At 37.8% G+C, this 27,798-nt stretch overlaps 1 protein-coding gene across 3 annotated transcripts in view; it reads right to left on the reverse strand.

Moving 5' to 3' along the window:
- Positions 1–27,798, reverse strand: part of Prkg1 (protein kinase cGMP-dependent 1) — a 1,110,483-nt gene that overhangs the window by 123,123 nt on the left and 959,562 nt on the right. For 2 of the 3 annotated variants that reach the window (XM_075973828.1, XM_075973826.1), the window contains exon 8: positions 10,971–11,036. In XM_075973828.1, the coding sequence (XP_075829943.1) occupies positions 10,971–11,036 (66 nt within the window). Of the gene's footprint in view, positions 1–10,970; positions 11,037–16,196; positions 16,364–27,798 lie in introns of those variants that run through there. The other variant, XM_075973829.1, reaches the window with a different exon arrangement.

The following is a 27,798-nucleotide window of genomic DNA, read 5'->3' on the forward strand; positions in this document are numbered from 1 at the left end:
AGACTTCTATCTGAAAGTACACTTGGCTTCTGCCCACCCCTGTACCCACTCCACTACAAGACATGTTAAAATTGCCTCCCCAAAGAAACATCTAGAACCACTGCTTAGAGAAGCAAAGGTAATATTTGAAAGGTTACTTTGTTTTAAGGATTACTGTTTAATGTTCAAATTTTAGAAAATAAAGCATATTTGGGAGTTTATTTCATTATCTTTTTATATAGACAGTCTGTGAGTCTCAAAGCAATGCTGAAGTTTCAAACAAATTTTAAAAAATTGGACAAAAATACAAGCCTCAGAAACGTAGTAAACTTTCAAGTATTGACTGGAAAAGTGGAATTACTTATCATTAATATAAAATAAAATAATGACTTAAACTAAGGATGCTTAAATGCTAAGAGATTTATTATGAACTCCAGGATCCACTTCCATTTGCCTTCTGAATGTTAGAGGAAACCCAAGGCATTTCTAGCTGGTGATCATCACTTAATTCTGAGCCTCTGAATGAGCTGGAACTTAGCATGTCCACAGCCGAAGCAATCACTCTCTCCCTTCACAACTGGCTTTCCCTCCTACATCGCTGACCTGTAGACAGCCACTGGGTCTCTGCAGGAGAGACTCTTCTCTCACCTGGAACCTTTCAGAATCTCTCAAATCTGCTTTAGACTCTAGTGCAACCTTGGGGCTAAAACTCTCCATCTTAACAGACATTCCTTAGGGCTGTTGTGACTTTACCCTGTCTCCCCCTGCTACTTCTCTGTGCTGTAACCAATATTTCTCTGCTCCCTTCCTTCACAGACAAACACATGAAGGAGCAACAGCTTTCCACTATCCCCTTAGTTTTCAAAGGCTAAGACCAGATTCTTTAGTTTGAGACACTGGGGATTTCTTTTTAAACAATATGAACTTATTGGTTTTCTACTTTATATGTATGACACTTTTCCTGTGTATGTGAATGTATGTATGTATGCATATATGTATATAAATGCATAGTACCTGTGGAGATAACAAAGAAACTGGAGTTACAGACAGTTGTGAGTCACCATGTGGGTGCTGGGATTAGAACCCTGGTTCACAGCAAAAAGCAGCCAGTGCTCTTAACTGTTGAACCCTCTATATAGCTTCTGTTAGATTTCCTGATAAGCTGTCCCCTCTTCTTCCCAGACTCATCTCTCAGGCTCTACTTGTGAGATTTTTTTCCACTGTTTTCTGTAAGTCCTCTGTTCTTACAGTATTCCAGCTGGTACTGCACCAAAGCCATTGAGTCTGTGTTTGTATATGCCCGGCCCCCTGAGAGTACCTGTCTTCATTTTTCCTTCTTTTATTTGTAAAACTCCTACTCATACTTAAAAGAAACTAGCTCGTTTATCACTTTGTCCAAGAAGTTCCTTGAGATGCTTCAGGCAAAACACTTTCTTTTGCCCTCAGCTCTTACCAAGTATTTGTTCATCCTTGTACTGTTAGGATCACAAGTTATTATCAACAGGAGAAGCTGCTGTTCTTCATTTTTGTGTCCCTGGGCAGTAGAATAGGATTCGGTTTGGAATGTGTCCTGGTTCTTAATTTTTCTCTCTCCCTTCTTTCATCTTTGTTTGCGTTATTTATATATTTTTTACAAGTAGGGTCTGGCTACAGTAAGTCAGACTGACTTTAAACGCACAATGATTTTCCTGCCTTAGCCACCTAAGTATGGAGGTTATAGGCATGCATCCCTATGCACAGATTTTTTTCAGCCCTTTTACTCCCTTTTGAAGGTGTGTCTTACACTGTAAATAATTCTCCCTTGCTGATTAGCAATGGCATGCTGTCGGTCCTGAAAAAACAAAGCAAGAATGAAGCATTTTGCTTCCACATCCCAGTGTGTGCTTGTGATTCCTCCAGTATGTGCTCTATAGTACCCAATGGCCAGTAGATGTCCCCTGACATAGCTTTTCGATTGCCTGGGAATAGCTTCTCCAGGACCCCTGCAGTGAGATTTCTGGCACCATTTCTACTGGTGTGACACATCAACTACTTTACAGCTGTCATTTATTGCCTGTATTCTTCCTAGATGGGTGGATTTTTATGACCAGGGGATATGAGATGATGTTTATCACTTTGGGGGATTAGTAGTATTAAGAAGAAAGTAGATAGGTCAAAATGTTGTTAAACATTATACAGTGCAAAAAACATGCCTTCACTCCCACCCCAAACACCCTGACACAAACCAAGTACCTAGTCCCCAGGTGAGTTTTAAATTTGATACTACTATTATTTATATGTATGGGTATTTTGATTGTGCTGTGGGACAATGGTCTTCTACCCTTTAAAGATTTATTGCTTGTATTGCTTTAATAAAATGCTGATTGGCCAGTAACCAGACAGGAAGTAGAGGCAGGACAACCAGGCAGGAGGTATAGGTGGTGCAACCTGAACAGGAGAATTCTGGGAAGAGTAAAGGCTGAGTGTGCCGTCATGACAGAGGAAGCCAGGCACAGAGGAAGCAAGAATACCTCCCTGATAAAAAATACCAAGCCACATGGCTGACACAGACAAGAATTATGGGTTAATGTAGGATGTAAGAGTTAGTAAGAATCCTGAGCTTCTAGGTAAACCAATTTATAATTAATGTAGATATCTGTGTGTTTCTTTGAGACTGAATGTATTCAGGACTGAGTGGAACAGAAACCTCTGTCAACATGATTACATGTATGTCTGTTCACTATGTGCACATGTGCAGTAGCCACAGAGGCCAGAAGTGGGTATCGGCTCCCCCAGGAAGCATCATTGCAAACCTTATGAGATACCATGTGGATGCTGAGAATTGAACTTGGATTCTTGGAAAGAGCAACCCATGCTTTTACCCACTGAGCTCTCAACAGCAGTGGCCTCCAGAAACCATACTCAGTAATAAGGTCCAGTTCTTTGTCTCAATAGAACTGAGAGATGAGAGAGGAGGACAGAAAAGAGGACAGGTAAAGAGCCCATGGGCACATGTTTTTGGGGTTAGGTAGTGATACTCCTTACAGCTACTGTTTCCATATGCTTTTGACTTCTCAGTAAACACATCTTATTTCTCTAGTTATTTGCCATAGTTTCTACTTGTTTATACCTCGTCCTTCATGTTCAAGTTATTATATACCCTCTCCATCCTGATAAGACCAAGACTGATACAGGGTCATGTACTCATTCATCCTCCAAAATAGCTACTGAGCTCTTACTATCATTTCCGAGACTGTTTAAAACAAGAAAACAGAAGCAAACGAAACAAACAGATTCTGTCTTTTCTTAATTTGTAGAATGCAAATCAAAATATCTAATGGAGATGCATGCCATGGCGAGGAAAAGGAACGTGGCACAGAGGAAAATAGTAACAGGGCAATTTCTCATGAGACACAAGGAAAATGAGTCAGTAAGGGCCTGCATGCTTTTGATGTGGTGAACTAAAATAACTGAATTAATGGACATGACATGTTAATCAATTAATTCCAACTATTTAACCAAAGTGGTTGGGATCTCACTTGTGATGGTGTTTACCCAAATGGAATATCATTTGAAACATTTGAAACCGAAGCATTTTACTCACTGATATTTTCTTTATTTAAAAAAGAAGTAGTAGAATTAGCGCCAGACAAAATTCAGATCAGTTTATAAAGCATCAGTATTAGTTTCTTCTTTGTTTTGATCTTATCTGTTCATTCAGAGGTGCAGTTCTCTTTGAAGGGAACTTTCTGTTTTCATATATATATATATATATATATATATATATATATATATATATATATGAAATATATATATATATATGCACTGAGCCTAAAATTTAACACATAATGGAGGCTCAATATGTGCTTATTCTATTAGGTAAGTATGTTTCCTACCTCGGTCATCCAGAGCATTAAATGATGCAGATGAGGCATAATTAGCACATGCTATGAGGTGTGTAGCTCAGTCTACAGCAATAAAGAGCTGGAAATCTATACTCTTCTGGGACTCGACTCTTGTTTCTTAACTAGCGGGTTTGTAAGAGTGGATTTTCAAAGTCTTTCTATTTTAAAATCCTAAGATCTACCAAAAGACACAGAAATGTAAGAATGCACCTTTACCAACTGTCTTACTAATTATTATAATTAGACAGTGTGATCTGAGTGATACCCCTCGACTTTGATTGCCACCTCCAAAGCAGAGTTCATCTTGAGAAGAGGTTATAACAGGGTGGCTTTGAAGCCAGATGGTAGACATGAGCTTTAGTGCCAGACTACATCGCACAAACCTCTACATCGCACAAACCTGAAGTCAGTATCTGTCCTCTACAGAGGAAGCTTTCCCTGTCTCCTTTTTAAACATCTTTAAGGCTATTTCTGATTCACCTAATTTCTTAGAAAATTTTCTTTGCTTTATTAAAGTTTTTATTACTTCATTGAGAATTTCACATAATGAACTTTTTATTTTTAAATTAAAATATAATCACACCACCCCCTTCCTTCTTTCTCATCCCTACAAGTCCTCTCATGCTCTGCCTTCCTGCTTTACTCCTTCTTAAATACATGACCTCTTTTTTAAAATAGTTGTACACACACACACCCTGCTGGTTCTATTTAGGGTCCCTTGTATGTATATAATCTCATAGCTGATTACTAGGTATTGGATAAGCAATTAAGACCTGTCAAATTTTTCAAAAATGATTTTTAAATAAGAATGTGCTAAGTTTTGCCATTTCCAATCAATGTATTAATTATGTTGAGCTTGTAACAGAGTCCATATTATCTGAGAGCCACCCTGCTCTTTGTGTAATAGAGTAGGGCTAGAAACCATTCATACATTTGTCTTGGAATCTCATAAATGACAAGTATATGGTTAGGGATGGCTAATGCGGGACAGGTAAATAGTGACCTCTGGTTCAGCCACTAAGTTGAGTCTGCAACTCCTCAATGCACATCCCAGGCAAAGAAGCTGGTTGTCATTGCTGGAAGGACCAGCATCAGTGGAAGGTCTGTGACCACTTTAAGGCATTAGGAAAAGCAAGCATCATGAAGAGCCACCCCTCCATCTTTTTTCCACGACTTTATTCCTGGAATATCCTTCTTGTATGGAGATGTTCTTGTTTCACCCTTGGTAAGGACAGGCTATAACTCACAGCATTAGGCTAAACTAATACAGTGTCTTTCTTCTAATTTTCTGGATTTTATCTTTCCTATTTAGTACATGTCTTTGAATATCAGTCAACAATAGCTTTGAAACACTTTTAGTAACAACTTCATTACAAAGAGAGAGAGAGAGAGAGAGAGAGAGAGAGAGAGAGAGAGAGAGAGAGAGAGAGCGAGCAGGCCAAATGATTTAGCAGACAGCATTCTATCAAGGCACATTTGTTTTCTCATAATCATCCTGCCAATATCCTCACATCACCCTAACTTTCTTTCCCCCAAAATGAACCACAAGAAAATTCTCTTAGGTTTTAGGGAAGGCTAACACTATGAAATATTTTAGGATTATTACCCTCTCAGTTAAGTAAGATAGCCACAGACGATGTGGCAAATAGAGTCTCAATAGTCCAATCACATGGACAGAGAATGGCATGCTATATAAAGAAGAGACAGGTAACCTAGGTGAACAAATTACCATTGGCACGCAATCCCTCAGGAAACCAACTTCATGCATGTGGTTAGAATGTGTTGAATGAATTGTAGTCTCTAAGTCTTTCCTCTCGCATCTCTCTTCCATTCCCTGAAGGTTCTTGAAAATCTAACCATTTTTCTGGATTTTCATGCACTTTTTAATCTTCAGGGAGCATATCATCAAAATCCGATAACCCTTGTACAGATATATCTTGATCCTCAATTAGCTTTTACCCAAATTAATGCAAAGCCTAAAGTAAAGGCCTGGAAGATGAAACAATGGAAGGAAAACATGCAGAGATGAAAAACGGGTGTATTTGATGCCTTTAGAGCAAAGGGAAGAAGATGTGGGACATCAGATATGATGTCAATGTCGGAAAGACAGGTAGTCAAATGGCACTGGGGAACCAACATTGGAGGGTCTGAAGATAATGAATATGATAAAAGATAATAATCTTCAGGAAATGCTGTTGGAGGGAACAGCTCGCTAGTCATTATTTTCTGATTTGACAATGAGCGTTTCTTTCGAACCGAAGTCTGACATTTATGATTGGTTACAATTGTGTTCTTGTGCTTCCCCCTAGGAACGCATAACCGCTGGCTTATGGAACATGCTACCTAGCTTGTAAATTAGTGAAGGGAGCTCCTTTTGCTGACAGTCCTAATGTCTGCCATCTGTTTGCACAGAATGACGCCCTGGTGCTCCTCTAATTGGACATAAATTAGGTACCAGCAGCAGCTTTGACAGGTTCCCTCCATTGCAGTTAATCTTTCTCTCTGTGTCTCTGTCTGTGATCCTGTCTCTCTGTGTCTCTGTCTTTGTCTCTCTCTCTCTTTCAGCTGTAAATTCACTGCTTTACTGGAGACTCAAGATATTCCCTAAAAGTCATAAACCTAGGTTTAGATACTCAATTTGCCTTTGTTTGTATTTATGTTTAAAACTGGACCTCTCTGTGATATATATCACATATATGGGGGAAAGGATACATTTTTTTTCAGAGCTTATCACACATGTTCTGCTAAGCACGTTCCTTCATACATCTTAAATTATTTGATTTTATCTCAATTTTATAATTTAGGTAATATTATCCCATCATCTCATTGAAAATGAAAGTGATACTTAGAGTTTGAGTAGTTTTTCATATTCTCATAGAACGGTTTGGCCAACATTCAAGTGTTGAGCTCTGTTGACAATACCTATCCATCTCTACCGCATGGTCGATAAGCCGAGGGATGGGAAAAGAGAAGGCTGAGGGAGAACATGTGTGTGCAAAGCCATTTGATGCTTCTTTAGCTCTTATGACATCAGTGGGCAGAAGGGATGGAGCAAGATTAAATGATAAAGATCCTCAAAGTCCTGTCCAGTTTTCCCTCCACGGGCAAGTTGATGTGGGTTCTAGTTACTCTAAAACCTATCGTACTAAACCTCAGCGGGCGTCAACCCTGTCTTCTGTAAAGCATGCTCCCTACCTCTCAGGCAATGTCACACAGACGTGAACATGTACGGCATATAAAGGACCGCAGGGCACAAAGTGCTGTGACCACCCCGCAGTCCCGACTCAGCTGCTACACTCCAATCCACTCTCATTCCTGTCTTTGTCAGTTTCTCTATTTTATGCATTAGAGACAGTATGAAGATCATATAAATTTTCATAGCTTTTCTTAGGTAAAGTACAACATACCTTGACTTCCTAACCATCCTCTCTTATGTTTTGACTATTTTAAGAGTTTTTTTTAGAAAAAATAAAACGAAAAAATAAGGAGGATGCGAATTTGAAACAGCCTTCCATCACTTGTCCACAGTCTCCAGACGTGTCATAACCCATGACCAGCTTTTCCTTCAGCATCTCAATTATTCCCTCTCTCTGAATATCTGCTCAAACTCATCATCAGAAAGCTTTAAAACTAAGGTAAAGCTCACCATCCCCCTCTCTTCCTGTATTTAAGCAACTGTATTTTTATTTTATTTTGGAATTTCTTCTTTTATGAGACAGGCCCACATCGTAGCACAGGATGACCTAGAATTCACTGTGGACCCAGTCTTCCCTACAGTCCTTCCTTCTGCTTCAGGCTACTAAGACGTATTACAGGCATGGTTTGTATGTATTTCAAGACACACACATCTTGAAATGTGTGTGCCATGCAGGAAGACTAAACCAAAGCAGTAAGTGCAAACACCCTCTCTCCTTTCTTTCTTTTTTTATAATTCACTTGAAGTTTATTTTCACTGTTTTTTATTTATGTATTTTTTGGATACAGGTTCTATATATTTAGGTAAAGTTTGTTTCAAACTCAGTCTGTAGCACGCAGACTCAAACTCATAGCTGCCTGGATCAGCCTCTCATTTCACTGATCTTCTAAGTACGTAAAACTTCAGCTGGGTGAGGTGGTGCACACCTTAAATCACTTTTAATTCAGGAGGCAGAGGCAAGCAGATTTCCTTTTGAGGCCAGTGGGTTCTAGGTCAGGCAGAACTTCACAGTGAGATGTGCCTCAAAAGCAAAACAAAATAATAGCAGCAGCAACATTTCCAATAGTTATTCTAAGGTGCAACTGATTTTAAGGTCCCTTCTGCCTATTCTTTGATCAACAACTCCCTATTCTTCCCTTCTCTATCCACCAGCTTCTGATAACCACCTTTTGTCCTTCCCTTCTGACGTCCATAATTGAGCTCAGGTGTTATCTTTTTTGCATGGCCAATTTCATTTAGCCGTCTTCCAGATTCACCTATGTTGTTACAAAGGGTAGGACTTCACCCCTTAAGGGGCTGGGTAATATTTATTCTATATTCTTTATATAAATGTGATATGTACTGTATGTTCTTTACACATTTGTCCCTGATTTCATATCTTGACTTATTATAAATAATGCTGCAATGATGGCAAAGTGTTCATAGACCTCTGACACACGTATTTTTAGTCCCTCTAGAAAAATATCCAGGAGCAGCATTAGTTAATCAAATGGTAATTAGTTATTTTTTACACTAATCTGCATTCCTATCAACAATATGAGTTCATTTATCTGTATTCTTTCTAACACTTATCATTATTCTCACTTTTTAATTTTACATTCATTTTAATTTATATACTAAGCCATATCAATTGCTTATATGTGCATATGTGTGCATACGCACATGCATGTGTTGGTAGGGTAACATGATGTTTTAATCCTTGCGTACTCTATATAATACTTAAATCTGTTAAGTATATCTACCTCTGTCTGTCTGCAGGGGAAACACTAAAGGTCCTTTCTTGTAGCTTTATGAAATGTACGTAATACGTGCAGCTACCACACTGAGCATCAGTTTTTGCACTTGTCATATCTAACTATAATTTGGTATCTTGCTATCTGAGAAGCCAGCCTGTCCTTGCCATGCAACATAACCCTGTCTAGTCCAGTTTTCTTTGAACACTCTTGACAGTGAATTGATATTTCACCAATTGTCTATTTCTCTAACTTGGGATTTAATTTCTCTCTATCCTTGAGATGTCCTCTTTCTCTACCTTCCTATCCCCCTTGGCTTCTCTTTTATCTGTTTTTCTTCCCTTGTCTGAACTTAACTAAGTTTCAACAAGTTCCCATTTTTTTTAATCTTCATTTTTGTTCTTTCATGGGATTGCACCCCACCTGATGACTTCATCTGTTAATTTTATGTAGGCAGTGTTAATGTTAATTTTATGGTAGTGGTACATGAGCTCCTGCCCACATCCATGACTTTTTGCAGAACATCTGTCTTAAGCATTCAAGATTGCAAACCAATGGATTTCATTCTCAATGGAATATCATCATGCCTCCCAAACTGATGTCCCTTCTACATCTAACTGTCCTAACAATATCCTTAATTTATTTCTTGGTCTTTAATTTTGTCAGATATTCAACCCTTTGCTATTATCTATTGTTAAAATCTATTCATTATTACACATTCCTCCTATAAATGACTTCATGATCACTGGCTAGAATTCGACTCCCAACTGAATATTCCATTTTCAAACCCTCCCTCCGTAATTCACTTTATACAGTACTTCCTGTTAAGTCTATCATTTGGTATCATTTGTTAACAGGAGACTGGGCACTCGGTATTACCAGAATTGTTGCTATAGCATCAAAGTGCTACGGTAACAATTCCTCATCCCACCGTCACAAGTAGGTCTTATAAAATATCTTCTGACAATCTTTCCACAGTTTTCCTCCTGTCGGTGGAAGCTGGCTCACAGTTTCCATGGGCACTGCTCATTCAGGTGACTCCTTACACTGCCCTCCTGACACTTTCAGACTCTTCCCCACATTTGGTTCTTTACCTAGTGCCATGCTTTGTACATGGTAGACCCTCAGTAGAATATAAGCTCTGTCAAGGCAGCAAGGACAGATCATTGTTGGTTCTGGGACCTAGGACAGAACAGCCATTTCAGAGTTTTCTGTGGATGCGACCATCTGGTGGCAGCTGTTCCATGGCTTAGTTTCCCATGATCCCACATGAAGGGACCTCAAAAGTAGGATTATGGATCAAATTGGGAACCTCTCCACCCCGAGTCCCCTGAGCTCACTCAGTGCTATCTCCCAAGCTTTGCCCTCTATTCCTTGGCTGTAGTTCACCGCAGCATAAAGTCTCATGCAGCTATGAGGGTCCACTAGTGTGGTTTGCTATCAGCTCTCTCTGGGCCAGGCCCTCAGCCTTTCTGAGAAACTTGCTCACGCACTGCATTGAGGAAAAAAAAAATCTGCTTTTTTGGTTCCATGTGACTTAGATGCATATGAGCAATATTCTTCTAGTGAAAATAACCTGACATTTACAGTTACCTATTCTCTTGGTAAGAACCAGAAACGATAATGAAGAGAAGAGACAAGGCAGTGACGGGCGTCATGAGACAGCCTTTCATTTCTCTAAACGGGCACTTGTCCACATCTAAAGCAGATGGCTTTTACAAGGGTGTCTTCCTTGAGGCTTCTGGTGTAGGAGTCTCAGGATAAGCAGAAAAGAAATCTAAATATACGCAAAGCAATAACAATGATGGTTCTAAATAAGACACCAAAATAGCCTGCACTAGGTAAGCACCTGCTGAGTAGAAGGTACTTAGCAAATGCTTTAATTACATGCTCTTACTAATCCTCCAAGTATCCCTATGATATTGCTTTATCTTCACTTTTCAAGCGAGCCTCTAGAGCTGAAGTTCATAGTGGTTAAGCATCTTATTAAAGATTACAAAACGAGATTGACAGAGCTAGCCTCTTCTAAGACTAATATGAGGATAAAATACAGAACTCATGTTACAAGAAAAAGATTTTAAACACGTATTAAAGCTCTGAAAAATGATGTCTAATTCCAGAAATATGCATATTGCTGATATGAGTGCGTGCTATACATAGAAAAAGCAATGTACTTACTCTCTGTCAATCACAAGGCAAGTGACGGCCTCTGCAGCAATTACGTTTGCTGTTCTCACATCCTCCCTGCATAAAAAAATAGACACATTAGGACAGAGCCTTCAAGACAAAAGGGAAGCGACTAGGTCAACACATCCATGAACCAAAGCATATGAACTCTTTTGATTTATGCATTTTCAGGTTTAGGCTTCATGTGAAGAGCTACTTCACTCATATTATAAATCACATATTTCCTGCAGTTATAACACAGTTGTTACAATTATCAAATTAAATGTTTCCTTTACACAACTAGAAGAAAATTTTGTAAGACTGTTTCCTTTGTTCTTTGGGGATTTCTGAATTAAGGGCATGGTGATCAAGATGAGAATGAATAGATTAAAGCTTTGAAAGAGTCTAAAGACATACCCCTTGAAACAGAGTATCTAATTCATCTGTTATCAATTTGAAATTGTATCATTGAGCTCAAAGTACCAGTTTTAAATACTTTTCTTAATGTCTTATCATTGTTTATATGTAACTAAGGTTTGGGGACTTTATGATATATAGTTAGCTATTCATGTGTCCCACAGCTCATGGTTCTTCGAGTAGTTGATAAATATTATTCACAGTGACTTAAATATATGAAGATTATCTCTTCAAAAACACATTTTTAATGATAGCAGGTGACGTCCGTCTCTGAGGCTTTTTGAAAATCTTCCCTGGTGTATCTTCGGTTGTGAAAAATGGATTTGGTAAATTAACTTCACAAGTCATTTTCAGCTACCATAAACTTAATATTATTATTGTCATTACATTAATTCACACCTGACAGTGTACCCTCTTCTTTTATGATAACATTTCAAAGCTAATATGATTAATGACAAATACGTTTAAAACATGTCACAGAGGTAACTGCATAGACAAATATTGTGTTGATATGTTTTCAAACCACGAAATACAATGTTCCACCCAAACCAGACAACTAAAGTATTGAAAATAAAGATTTTCCCAGTGCTTACTACTGAAGATACATCAAGTTCTGACACATACTCTAAATTCTGTAATTTTCCCATTGACCTGCCTTTTGTTATGTCCTTCATTTTTGCTATATCATCTTGTTTGGGTTACAGCTGCTTAACAGAACCGACATTTGGTACTTGGGAAAGCAAAAACAAATATTATTTCACTAACATTATTTTTCCAATATACCCTTGTGCTATTCTTCAGCATTCATTATTTGATACCGACCTGAAAATCATTTATTTTTCTTCTTTTAAAGAAAACCACATTGGCATTGAATTAATCCGGAAGCAACAGTTTCTGATATTAATTTTTCCAGACAAGATTATGGCATGCCTTTCCTTTACTGGAGTCTACTTTTACACTTTTGAATGAGATTTTACAGGTTTCTGCACCCATTGCCTGACATTTCATGAAAAGTATTCTTCGGTCCCACAGATTAGGTTTCTCCTACACACCTTTTCCATTTTTGTGTTGTACTGGTTGTTCTTTAAAGAAGAAAGTTCTTCCTTGTTGTGGATTTTATTTTTGAATTTTAGTTTTATTTATTCTTCTCTCATCCAAATGCATCCCATCTGCAACTTCCCCTCTTTCCTTTTCTCCCAGTACATCCCCTACCTCCCCTCTTCCCCAGATCATCCCTCTTGTTTTTAAACCAGAAAAAGGATTATAAAACCACCCCAACTCGAAGTTTTCCTCGGATTGTAAAATGTTTATGATAGCCAGTGTGAGCCTCTCATGCCTGCTTCACATTCTCTGCCTTCCAAAGATCATGGCCTCTTTTCAAAGTTGGCAAACATATCTCCTCCATCCTGCCGTCTTCATAACCTGCTGTTCTCAGGCTTCAGCAGCTTCCCTCCAACTGGATACCTCCTCCAACCTTGCTTTGGATCCTATCCCCAGTGCCCTTTCCTGAGGCATGCCATCCTGAATTAGCTCGTGGACTTCCCTGTGTATCTGTTCTCCTCACTTTACATCTCTCCACATGGAAATGGCTATCCCTGTTCATAATTCCTATATTTATTTATGTGGTTATTCAGCTAGGGATTCAATCTCTCTTTTGCTAAGCCATATAGAGGTGAGGGATGATGGCTATATTTGCTTCCTATTTAATCCTTAATGCCCAATATAGGAGCTGCTTATCGAGTGTATGCTAAAGAAGAGCATGGGTAGTGCATTTTTGAACCTGGGGGTGTTAGAGATCAGATAATACCACCACCACCACCACCACCACCACCACCACCACCACCACCACCACCACCATCATCATCATCATCATTGTCTGTGCACAGCAATATGCCCAGCAATGCAGTGTCCTCAAAGGCCAGGGGCATTGCACCTTCCTGGAACTCAAGTCTGAGACAGTTTTAAGCCACCCATGGGTGTTAGGGAATGGGACTGGGGATTTTTGCAAGAGCAGTATGTGGCCCTGATTGCTGATCCATTTATCCAGCCCTAAGACTTCAGAGTCACAGGAACCTGCTGTGAATCCAAGATTTACAAACTGTAAGCTCTGTAAACCTCAGTTTTCGCACTGAGCGTGAGAAAGAACAGAAGCCATTCGCTGTCACTCTTGCCCAGCCACAAAGTGAGAACTGCAGATGAAATATTTTCAGACCCATTACCATTTTCTATAGAAGGTGATTTGTGTGTGTGAAGTAAACACAGCCAGGAGAAGTGCATCATTCCCGTGGGCGTCGCAAGTTGTGAATAACTTATTCTCACCATGTGTTTTTGGCATCATAAGGCACCACAAATAGCTTCTTAAAACAACACTACCATGGCTTTATAAAAACATCATTTAAAATCTACTCTTCCATATCTGTCTTTATCTTGACTACTTATATGTTGTTTTTTAGACTGTCTAGGTGGATGCACACCAGTAACTCCAGTATCCGAGCACTGGGAGGATCATGAAGTCAAGGCCATCCTGGGCTATGTATACTACTCAGTTAGATTCCTCTGTCTCTCTTACCTGCTACCAAATAGGAGGGAAAAAATAAAAATGGAAATTGCCTATTTAGAAATATTTCCATATTGACTATTAAGAATTTTAAAAATAATATAAATAATAGTCTTTAATTCTGAATTTAATTCTGGATATATTTTGTGGATATAAATTTTAATCTATTAATCATAAATAAGCAATAGTTTAAGATTTTATTATATTATCAAGATTAGACAGACTTTTAATATTGAATACACTGTTTTCCTGAAGCAGAAAAAGTTTTATATATACTGTAAAAATATTGAGAGTATTAAGAAATTCAACAAAATATTTTATATTTATAAATATAATCTGGGTTCAGGTACTAGTGTTACAATATACGTAAAATGGAGGGTGATCCTAATGACTCTATATTTCCATTAAGCATTTTAGCCATCCACAGCTGTTGTGTTTTTATACAGAATATTGACCTAGCTAGTAAGGTTGCATATTAAACACAAGCATATGTTAAGAACTGTATAAAAAGAGTTCATACAAATATCATTTATTGAATATAACAAATAGCAGTTATTTTATCTAAGATGTACACATGAGAATACAAGCTACATTATATATCAATAATCCGACCCAGCTCTTGAATCGCACTCTTGGTAGTTGAACACAGATTCACTGTTCTCCGAATCAGATTCTTTCCACAAATCCACACTGCTCATATACTTTGTCAGTGTTAAATTTTACAATAATTATATATGTATTAAAACACAGAATAACTTTTGAGCAGTGTTCATAATATATATCGTAAAATTATATTTGTTAATGAAGCCAGCATCAAAATATTTTGGTGTCCAATCACAAAATAAATCTGAGAGACATTTGACTCTTAAGTTAGAATTCCCATGGGTGGATAAGGCCTATTCTGCTGTCCAGTTTTATAAGCATGTCATGCTAGTTCATCTAGGCAGCTAAGTTCATTTGACCCCCACTCATGCCACCGTCACAAAACCATTGTCTCTAGTATTCGGGTAATACTGCCCCTCTATTCAGGTATCCAGAAATACTCTGAGACCCTGCTTCTTTGAGGAACAAAAATACTGACTTTGAAATATGTTAATCTTCCACTTTGGTGGGCATGCTTCTAATGAGAGGGTATTAATGGGAAAAGCTGCCAACACTATGATTATTGTGTATGTTTGTTTCTTTTTTATTTTTCCATTAAAAAATTTACACTTCCTCCCCTCCTCCCATTCCCCTCCTGCTCCTCCACTCCCCCTTCTTCCTCCTCCTAAATCCTTAACAGAGGGCAGGGTATCCTGCCCTGTGGGAAGTCCAAGGCCCTCCCCCCACCATCCAGGCCTAGGAAGGTGTGCATTTAAATAGACTAGGGTCCCAAAAAGTCAGTACATGCAGTAGAAACAAGCCCCAGTGCCATTATTGATGGCTTCTCAGTCAGCCCCCATTGTCAGACACATTCAGAGAGTGGGGTTTGATCACATGCTCGTTCAGACCCGGTCCAGCTGGATTTGTATGTTTGTTTCTATTGTGGGTTCAAGGACTGTGGTAAAAATGTATGTGATCTGGATTTTGGTTTAATGCTATAAGTACATATAATAGAGGAGGATCCTAAAGACTTTATGCTGTCACTAAGCATTTTAGCTATCCACAGTTATTATATTTTTATAGAGAATATTGGCCAAGCTAGAAAGGTTTACATACACTGCTGGCTTAGACATGGAGAAAGAAAAACATGGAAGGAGACATTTTTTTTTAATTAACTTGATTTCCTTCATTCTTACTTGTTGGTATGTATTTAGCAATTTCTAAGTTTCTAGGGATTGCTCTTGAGACTATTATACATCTAGAATTATAAGGCAATGCCCACATTAACTACACAGGACTCTGCTTGCTCAGTAGTGAAGCTTGCTACTTTGTATTAAATAAATTGTGTTATATACATAACAATCCAGACAAAACATGCTCACAGTCTTTAAAAACAAAACCTTATGTTTATACAGTTCTGTGCCTGCACATTAGGTGATTTCAGCATTACCAGTAATAATAGTGATTTAAAAACGGACCATTGCAAAGCTAGCAAATGCCTGGCTAATTCTCAAGTATTCTCACAAGCACACCATTGATTTAAAAAGTTAAAAGCAAAGCTTTTAATAGTTAATAGTAGTCTCTTTTAAAACATTTTGTGAGAAGTTAGACACTTCCGGTGAAATTACAGAGCTTGGAAGAGATCCCCGAACATCTACAAATACAGTTTTATATACACTGACTCTGATGTTCCTTGAACTTCATCACTGGAATCTTCATCATCGCTGTATCCCAAAGTGGAGTCACTGTCACTGTCGGAATAATCCATAGCAAGGCTTTATATAAATTCCTCTTCTTCTGAAGCAATTATCCTGGGTCTCGTGGCTACTAGAGAACCCTTGAGACCTTGGAGGTCTCAAGGGAACAAGCACAGAGGTAGGAAGCCAAGGCAGGACAGAGTTCATGCAGGGCAGCTGTCAGAGTAGGGATCTCCCTTTGCAGCCCTGGGGCAGGATGACTGCTGTCAACAGAGCCCTAGCACTCCTCTGGTGCCAGCCTTCATGGAAACTGACACCCCTCCAATTGCCTATGAGCTTACAGCGGTTCATTCTCCGTCATGTGCAACACTTTAATGCCCCAGTTAAATTGCATTCGCACGGGATGAAGCAAATCTTTTTCATAGGAAAATTCAAAAGGAAACCTCAACAAACAAGTAGGCTAATCAAAATGTATAGGAAACGATAACCATCAAAGAACACATAAGTGGAATCTAGAGCATTATAGCAGTGTTTCACCACAGAGCATTGTGCAGTTTGTGATGTCGCTGACTGCTGTTTGAAAGCAGCGTTGTAACTGTTTTGTTTTGCTTTCCGAATCCGATCACTCTCATTTCCACTTCCAATTCAATCACAAAACTATTCCAACATGATTTATACCCGAATCCTAACAAAACTCATATACTACAAGTAGAATTGAGCAGTGAATGAAGAAAGTATACACCTTTACAATCATGCTTGGGACGGGCTAATCAATGAGTCTCAGTCAACACATTTGTGACAAAAGTTTGGTCACAAACCAAAACAGTTGGGAAAGAATAGTCTCTTCCATAAATGATATTAGGAAATTAGATATTCCCATGCATAAGAACTATGTGGGGCTCTTTTCTCTCATCACATACAAAAAATAGATTTAAAGTTGATTAAAGACTTAAATGTATGACTTAAACTTTGAAACATCTAAAAGAAAATACAACAAAAGCACTATTTGATATTAATATGAGCAATATACTTTTAGATATAATCTCAAAAGCATGAACAACAAAAATAAATTTAAAAAAGCCTTAAACAGCAAAGAAAGCAGTCATTAGTATGTAGAGGTAACATAACAATGGGGAAATATTGGCATTCTATATATCTGACAAGCAGCTATTGTTTGGAACCTAGAAGGAACTCCAGCCAATCAATGACCAAAAGTTTCAAATAATTAAGTTGAAATATGGTTGAAAGACAAAAACAAATACTTCTTTAAAAATTGGAGTGCTTAACAAGGATATGAAGACTAAAACCATTCGGTGTCCTAATCATCCAGGGACAGAAAATTATAACCTAAGAAATGTCTTATCACAATTAGACTGCCTACCATCAGAAAGAAAAGTAGCGTGAGTGGAGGAAGTCTAAAGAGGACTTCACACGTTGTTGTCAGACACGCACATCAGTGTGTCATTATATAAGTCAGTGGTGGATATTCTCTTAAAAGTTACAAATAGAACTTGGTACTGCTATCCTAGCAATCGTTCCAAAGGAAAGGAAAGTAGTACATCAAAAATACACCTTAAAATTACTAAAAAACAAATTATTCCATATTGATTATGCATCTACACGATGGACATCATGTAGTTCTTCGAGGTGAACTAGAATAAGTTTTATGTCCTTAATGAATTATAAACTTTTATTTATAAAATACAGAAAGAAGTCTTTTTAAGGAACCAAAATTTGATTAAAAAAAGGACTAAATTTCTTAATAGCCATCTGCTCTAATAATTAATATTCTAGCCTGACTAAAATATATCCTGAATAGTAGATCTAAATAAGAAAGGTGGTGACTTACAACGCCAGCCGTCAAGAGGCTGAGGGAGAAGCATCAAGAGTTTGAAGCTAAGACCTTGTTTTAGTCATACACACACACACACACACACACACACACACACACACCATTGATATGGACTTGTATGTGTAACATTTACCAGATCCTTCATTTTTCTGTTCCTATTCTAAGGGCTTTACATATAATATTACAAGGAAGTCAAATAAGCTAACAATAACTATGACCTAGGATCAATATTTGTGGGTATGATATTTTATATGCAGGACCTGCAATGAGGACTCACAAAGCATTACAGAGTATTAGTAAACTTGCCTTAGTTTAAACAACAGCAACAAACAATAACTAAAAAGGAATTCTAGGTGTAAAATAACACATCTTTAATCCAAGCAGTCAGTTGATAGAGGCAGGTGAAATCTCTGTAAGTTCAAGGCTAACCAGGTCTACATAGCGAGTTCCTAGCCAGGATTACACAATGAGACCCTTTCTTAATTTAAAAAAAAACAAAGAAAGAAAAAGGGATGTACAAATAGTGATGATAAATGCTGATAAATGTAATAATGGCTTGAATTTTCCGAGAATCAGAAATTTCATATTCTCTGTCTCTAGGATATTTAGTTTGATTGCTAATCTTCCTCATTGCTCCAGACAGAATTGAAAGATCTGAAACAGGGGAGCTACCACTAAGATCCATCCCTTCTTAGAATGTGGACTTGGCAGAGACTTTTCCTAGGATTCTTTCATAAACATAGCAGACTTTGTGTAAAAGATAGAAAACACTACTTGAGATGCCCAGGTAGACAAGAGCCCTGTGTTGCACACAGGGTATCTTCATTCCTGTGTTTTATTCTATTGTGTTTTATTTTATAAATCTGCTTTTATTTACAGTAGTCAAGATATGGAAGCAACCAGTGTGAACATCAATTGATGAATGGGTTAAGAAAATGTGGTACATCTATGCACAAAGGAATATTATTGATCTATAAAAGTTAATTTATGGTATTTGTCACAACTGAGATAATTTTAAAAGATTATTTCACTCTAAATAACCAGACACAGAAGATCAAATACTTTATAATATTTCTCATACATAGAACCTAAGAAAGTTAATCCTATGAAATTTAAGAATGGAATTATAGTTAACAGAGCCTGGTGCTGGTGGTTTAAATGAGCATGGCTCTCCTAGGCTCAAGTTTGAATGGTTGGTCTCCAGGTAGTGGAGCTGTTTGAGAAGAATTAAGAGGTATGGCCATGTTGGAGGTTTACCATTGGGGGGAGTGTTCGGGGTTTCAGATTACACCAAACCCAGAATTTTTCTAATTAACAGATTAGGATGCAAGTTTTCAGTCCCAAGCCTGAATGTCTGCCACCGTACTCCTGGTTGTGATAGTGTGGACTAACCCTCTGAAACCATAAGTAAGCCCTGAGCTAAATGCTCTCTTTTATAAGATTTGCCTTGATCATGGTGTCTTTTCACAGCAATAGAACAGTAACTAAGATACTGGGAAATTAATAGGAGGTAAGAGGAAGAGATTGATCATCAGAAAAAATATAAATTCTGGTGCTCCTTCACACATTGTATCTATAGCTAACAATAATATTTATTTAAAAGAACTGAAAGAGCCGGGCGGTGGTGGTGCACGCCTGTAATCCCACCACTCTGGAGGCAGAGGCAGGCGGATCTCTGGGAGTTCGAGGCCAGCCTGGTCTACTAGAGCTAGTTCCAGGACAGGCACCAAAGGTACAGAGAAACCCTGTCTTGAAAAACAAACAAACAAACAAACAAACAAAACAAAACAAAACAAAAAAAAAGAGCTGAAAGAAAAGATTTGGATAATTTTCAAAAGAAATACATAATAACTGTCTTAAGGAGATAGAAATAATTACATTGGCTTAATAATTACATAACACACACGTGTGTGGAATCATTTTATTACACCCCATGAATATCTGCAATTATGTGTCAATAAATATAAAAATTGGACATCTAGAAAAGCATTCTCATAGGTTAACTCTAAAGTTTATTTTCCTCTGGTTACATGTGTAAATGTATCCATCTATATGTTAGCTCACTTCCTGAGACAATGTACATACATTTGGAACTATATTTGGAAGGGTACAGAATATGCAAGAGTGCCATAAAGTTGGAAGACATCAATTTTTACATTTCTTTACATATTACTTTTTCTAGCTTGATAACATAGTATTTTTGACATAGGAACTTCACATTGTATGGTTTACTTCAATGACAATGAACACATACTGAATTGAACCACATGAAATTACTTTTTGCCCGCTAAAAATGGTTGAATGCTGGCAAGTTTGTCTGGTTCAGTTTAATACATGGAGTTAGTGAAAGCAAGGAAAAGAATGGATGTTTATTGCTATTTCTTTTCTGTTGTGCTCATGATGTGACCTTAGCTGGACTAAGATTCAACACTAACCCATATTTCTTTCATATCTATAGCTGAATGATTTTATTCTCCTGAATGCTAAGACATGATTGATGGCTTTTGCTACTTCTCTATGGCCATTTCAGATGATTCGCTTCACATTCCATTATAGCTGGTATTAGAATTATCAAATACCATGCATGGGTGAATAATTCTGTTCCCAGAAGACATGAGTTATATTAAGTGAAAATCCCAGGTATGGGACATCGCTCAAGGAGGAGCTGGCCAGTCTCCAGAAGTCTCCCAAAACTATACAGGTTTTTGACATTGTTGTTGGTAAGACCAGCACAATTACTAAAGACATTACACACCTTGTTTGTCAAATACAGAAAAACCGTGTGGAAAACTTGCTAGCTTTTACTATGTCAGACATTGCTATACAGGCAGATAGGGGGCTAAGCCGTTAACAACAATATTCTACAACTTCAGACTCTCCGTGCTCTGGTTTCAACATTTAGGCAAGAGGTTACTGAAGTGACAGTGGCGGACTGTTATGAAAATAACCAAATGATTTCTTTCTTGTTTTTGTTTTGAAATTAAAATATATCATTTGTCTTCTCCCCTGTCCGCTGCTCAACCCCTCCAATGTTTCCTCCCTGCTCTTTCTTGCTTTTTCTCAAATTTATAGTTTACTTTTCTTTAATTTTGTATAGATTCCTAAATACATAAATGAAATCTACTCAGTCCATACACGTATTTGATTTCACTTAACACTGGGTAACCAACTGGGGGGCTCTTCCCCAGTGGCTTTTCTCCTGCTCTCAGCATTTTTTAATTGCTTGTAGTCTTTTTGACTAGGGCTGGGAACTCCATGAGAATTCCCCCTTCCATGTTAGCCAACCCACTTTTGATTGGATCAGAGATCAGTTTTATGGGAGGAGCTTAATGTCTGGTAATATGTAGTACCTGGTTATAGAGACATCACAGGGACTGAGATGAATCTTCTACATCCATTTTGTTAAATGGATGGTGTAGTACAGAGTGGCGGGCTGCGTCCCTGGCACTTGGCCGCCCCCACGGCTAGCTTTACCCAAAATAATTACACGGAAACTGTATTCTTTTAAACACAGCTTGGCCCATTTCTATCTAGCCTCTTCTAGGCTAGCTCTCGCACCTGGACTAGCCCATTTCTAATAATCTGCTGTAGCCCACGAGCTGGCTTACCAGGAATGATCTTAACCTGCATCTGCCTGGAGTAAAAGAATCATGGCGACTCTCTGACTCAGCTTCTTTCCCCCAGCCTTCTGTTCTGTTTACTCCACCCACCTAAGGGTGGGCCTATCAAATGGGCCTAGTAGTTTCTTTATTGCTTAACCAATGAAATCAACAGATTGATATATGACACTCCCCCATCAGGATGGTGTGGGATTTCCCTCTGTATGCTGTGATTACCATTGATAAATAAAGGAACGCTTTGGGACTATAGCAGAGCTATAGGGAAACAGGCTAAGCAGGGGGAAACTAATCCTGGGAGATAAGAGGCAGAGTCAGGAGAAGCCATGTAGCCCTGCCAGAGACAGATGCCAGAACTTTAGCCAGTAAGCCACAGATACACAGATACATGTGGTGATACACAGATTAATAGAAATGGGTTAAATTAATATGTAAGAGTTAGCCAATAAGAAGCTAGAGCTAATGGGTCAAGCAGTGATTTATTTAATAAATTATTTAAGGTATTATGTTTGTGCAGCTCATTTAAAAATGTAATGTATAATTAATAAATATAGGTTAATAGATAATCATCTATAATAAACAAACCTGTAGTTATGTTACATATGTTTTCTAGAAGTACATAGATGGATTTAAGATGGATAGGTATTCTTCAAACCTTTCAAGACTACAGAATATGGCATTTAAATGTTTTAAGAACTTAGGACTTTTCATGACAGTAAGACACATCTGCTCTGGGAAGCACCAATTACTGCAAGATGAAGATGGGCTTTGAAGAGGCTCCTTATGGAGTTGGTTAGCCATTTGGGCAAGAAACTGCTCTTGCCTGGATTGATTGATGAACTGGACATGCAGAACCCACAAAGAAATGACTGCTGAACTTGTTGAAAGGTGAGAAAGTGTCTCTGGGGTTCTTGCTTCATGAAAGAGTGCTCCAGAAACATTCAGCACACAAAAGAAAGTGACTGAAAAACTGCCAATATAGGCAGAACTGTCTTTGACATTTCCTGCTTTGTGGAAAAGTCTGCTGAATACTATGGGCCTGTGGGCTGAAGATGGATACCCCAAAACTACAGAAGAACTTTTGGTGACTGTACAGGCAGTGAGATGTCTCTGTCAATTCTAGAGTATTGGAAGTTGCTTACAATGAACTTATTGTTTACTTAGGTAATATCATATCCTTCTGGAGTCTTTGATGGAGTTGAAGAATAGATAGTAATAATATAGTTTTCCTTAGTTATGATAAACGATAAAATAAATATAACTGTAATTCTTGCTTAATAACTTTTATATAATTTTATTATGTTAAAGTTAAAACCTTTCTTTTTATTTAAACATGAAAGGGAAGGTGATGTGGGATTCCCTCTGTATGCCATGATTACCATTGATAAATAAAGGAAATGCTCTGGGCCTATAGAAGAGCTATAGGGGAACAGCGCTAGGTGGGGAAAACTAATCCTGGAAGAAGGGAGGCAAAGGGAAGCCATGGAGCCACTGGTGGAGACAGACGTGCTGAAACTTCACTGGTAGGCCACAACCTCATGGTGATGCACAGATTAATGGAGATGGGTTAAATTAATATATAAGAGTTAGCCAATAAGATACTAGAGCGAATGGGCCAAGCAGTGATTTAAATAATACAGTCTCTGTGTGATTATTTTGGTTCTGGGTAGCTGGGATGAACAAGCAGCCCCATACAACAAATGGACATGTTATCAAACTGTCTCTTAAGTATTTATGTTTATATCCACATTTGAGGTAAGTGCTAAAATGCAAGTTGCCTATAAGGACAGTATTACCTAAATAACACACCGTCGCTGCAGGACTCATGCTTACTTGTAGGTAAGTACAAAGGGAGGATCCCTATGTCTTGTCCCATTGTCAACACGAACACATTGTTTTTAATTTCAATTTTCACATGTGGAGTGGGGATCATTGTACTGTAGTCCTCCACAATTAATTATTATTTGACATAAAGTTTCTAAAGTCCTAAATATCATAGTTTTCAATGCTCCTTAGAGGATGATTCATTCTAAAATCCAAGAATAGATTTTTAGTAGAAAGATATTAAAAGCTTATAATTAGGACCTATTATATGAATATTAAGTAGCATAATATGGCATCTATGCATTATATAAATTTGCATATTAATGTTATATAAGTGACTAAATATGCCTTATATAAAAACAAAATATACTTCAAATTATAGTGTCTCATTGTCAGATAGTATGAACAATATAGAAAATATTTACAAAACCATATTTGGAAACTTAAAATCCCAGACTGGGAATTAAATAGACCTCTTTTATGGGAGAGTAATACCTAACAGTTTAAAATAAAGTTAAATTAAAATAATCTTTTTGAGTAAATGTTCCCCAAATATATCCAATTATGATTTAATTGGGTGAACAATAACTCTCTAAACAAAAAATTAAGTGATCTTATAGTTTAGTTCTTTCAAGACAGAATAATTTCAGCCAAACTGAAGATAATTATGAATCAAAGGCAAACACAGGCAAGTGACTTGATAAATAATTGAAATGAATATCTGCTTTAAATAAAAGTTACGTGTGACAAATCATTATAAAAATCAAACTCCAAAAGTATTTGATTTGCTTAACATATCATCCTCTATCAAGAATTTTGATATATCAGGCCTGCCACATCTCCCAGCACTTATTACATAGAAGTAAAACACTGAAGTGATCTTAAAATATTGAATGCTATCCATTCAAATACATGTGCATGAAAATGGTCCTAAAATATTTTGAGCTTAACTTTCTAACTATCCTAAAGATCATTTGTTCAGTATGTTCAAGAATGTCTACACATCAATTAAAAAATATACAATAAAGAACACTCACTTAGTGTTTTAGGAAAAGATATGAATCTGAGCTTCTGTGGACTCCGGGGGTGGGTGTTGGATCTCTTGGATCTCTGGGACCTCTGGGATCTGGTCTTCTACAACTGTAGCATGCACTCTCAACAACTGTGGTCCTGAGCCACAGATGTGGCTGCTGGAAGAAACCTAACTGGAGTCCTCTGCAAGAGCAGAAAGCATCTGTAGCCCCTGAGCCATCTCTACAGCCTAAAATAGCTTCTGAGGAGAAAGGTTGCTGAGATCTTTCCCAGCTGCCAAAGGCTTTTAGTGTTAGGATTGTAGCTATAAGCACCTAGCCATCACAAGGCTACCCCTTCACCCTTCACACTCAAATCACTCACAACCATCAGGGACAGAGCTCATTTATGCCACTATAGCCTGATCACATGGAGTCACCAGACTGGCAGCTAGAGCAAGTCAGAGACTTGACATAGTATCCTGCAGTGTCACTTACAGGGTTGCCCTATGCCCTCCTTTCATTGGCAGCAATCATAGGAACTAGATGACACACTAAGGAAAGCATTTTTCAGCAAGGGCATCTTATTCTTAACACCCTAAGCAGCTGTGATAGTGTCATTTTGAATCTCTTAAAAGGTTAGATGACAATTATATACAGATATGTGCAGGCATTTGAAAGACATTCAAGTATATATACAATAATTAACAGTTATATTTAGCAGTGATTTAGGGTTTGATTGTTAGTATTTCCAGTAGAAATTGAGAAATAGGCTTTTTATTCATAATTATCATTTATCATAATGATATTATGTTATTCATTTAATCACACATGATGCATTGACCACTGACAGTAACCCCAAGTCTTTTCACTATGCGAATAGGGCACGATAGTTAGAAGGATAGATTCAAGAGTTGCTCCTCCAGGTTCAAATGCAGATATGCCATTGACTAGCAATATGATCTGTAGTCAGATACTTAAGTTCTCTTCTTGTCAATGCTTTTGTTTATAAAATGGGAACGCAACCGTCTTCAGTAGAGCAATTATCTGAAGAACAGTTGAGTAAGTACCTAAAAAGAACCTAGACCCACTGACTAATAGACTTCAGTACTCAGAAAACACCACTCAGTACTATTATTCCATTATTATCTTAACATGTCTAAACACAATAAACTCACTCAGTCTTATATTTGTTATACATCATAATTGTCTTGCCAATGTCTCCTTCATGTATCCAGAAAGATTCTTAAGGACTAATACACATTTTTTTCCTATTGAATCAATTCCTCTTTTCTTAATACAAACATATACTTTCAAAGAATAAGCAAGAATCAAAATCACATTGGAGAGATTTTTCATTATGGCTTAATATGAAATTCAAAATCTATAAAAATTTTTAAAAATAGGTTTTTGCTATAATACAGAAAAATCCTTGATATTCCACCCATTCCTGCAATAAAGTTAGGGTCTCAGATTTAACCAAATAAAAGTAAAATCATTCTATTTAAATGTGAATCTTATACAAATGAGTATTTCTTAATATGTGTGTCCCAAGTAATAATATGCTTATCGTAAAAATAAATCACAGTGTATCTGAATTCACCCAACATCATGGATTTTACCTGGCCACTCTAAATAAAGTTTCTGAATGAATAGATTGAGAAACTAGCCATTGGTCCGAGGTATATATAGAGAGGTACGGCACAAAATAAGCTGCTTTCCAAGAATTCCCAGGCCAGTAGCTCTTACCGGGAATGGGATTGCAGTGTGAACAAAGCGTGTGACAGGAGTGAACAGTGGCACAATAAATGACACGCAACGTCCTAACTCTGACTAGGTGCTGGGGTGAAGGAAGGCATCTGTCAACAGCGGAAGTGACGCAGGACAAGAAGAAAACGGTGCTGAGATTGGATAAGGATTGTTATCGGTGTGTATAAGATTTACTCTACAGAGAGAGTGAGCTGGTCATTTCCACACAAATATCCTGTGAAATGGCATGAGAAAAAAAGTATCCATAGAGAATTTACCAAGTGATTCCTAAGAGCTGGAACTGGAGAGGAAGTAGGAAGGCTAACAATGGGGTCCAGCACCAGTTGGGACAGCGTAAGGCATCAATGGCTGTGGGCTGGCTATATGACTGTTGCCAACCAGCCATTGCTTTCCTCAGAGTTAAACTAAGCCAAATCTCTAGAAGAAAAAAGGGAAAACACAGGGCTAACATGGGACATCATGGGGTCAATACATTCCCTATTTTGCTTTCTTTTGCTCAACCTTATAGTAAATTACAGTGAAAAAACTCCAAATCCTTCCTGGGTGACCGTAAGAAGACTCTCTGGAGTGGCTGATGGCATTAGTAGCCCCAAGCAATCTTTTCTTCTTAATCAACCAGCTGTTTTCATTGTTCATTTCCAGTGTACTCAGCCTGGACAGACATGTGACAACTGATTTCTGTTCTTGGTCCTGTAGAATGGAAGTGTATCTGCTGCACATGTCTGTCCCATCCCTAGATGCTCTAAGAATGCTAAGGCACCGGGATATTTTCCTCACTGGTAATAAATAATGCTTAACTGAACACCTGCTACACACCATGAACTGTGGCCTTGAATTCAGAGTTGTTACTCCTGCTGATCACCGTGATATACACACTGTATGGAAAACAGCTGTGGTACAATTGCAGCTGACCCAAAGGTCAACTTTACTGATATTTTGGATATGCAGCAATTATGGGACACATTTCTGTGCTAGGTATTTGCCATGAGTTCAAAGCCCTCCTGAACTACATAGCCAAATATCAGGCAAGCCAGGGCCCTATAACAAAACTCCATCTCATAGAACAAATAGATCAATTAAAATTGTATTGATTAAAAAACAAATTGTATTATTTTAATCCTATTCTTGAAAGTAGGGGTTAATTACAAAGCCAGTAAGCAAACTGTTTTTGTAAAAAGATTTCAAGTAATGAGAGTTTTTATATTTTAAAGGGGTTATCACAGAATAAAAAATAAGTAAAATAAAAATGAAAATGTAAATATGATATAGTCTATATCCTATACATTCAGCATAGGCCACTTGTCATCTGGCTCTTTGCAGAGTTGTCCCCAGGCTGATGACAAAAGTAAGCTCTGAGAGTTTTATGGCTTCATCTGAAGTCATATAGCTAAAAAGCAGCACATATGTAGAGTTTAATCCAATTTTATCTCTATTCGGTGTCCATGTACCTTACTGTAAAAACCCCAATGATGGGACTCCATGTACCTGAGACAGTGCCCCAAACATGCTATTCT

The sequence above is a fragment of the Microtus pennsylvanicus genome, chromosome 5 (genome assembly GCF_037038515.1).
Source record: "Microtus pennsylvanicus isolate mMicPen1 chromosome 5, mMicPen1.hap1, whole genome shotgun sequence".
NCBI lineage: Eukaryota > Metazoa > Chordata > Mammalia > Rodentia > Cricetidae > Microtus > Microtus pennsylvanicus.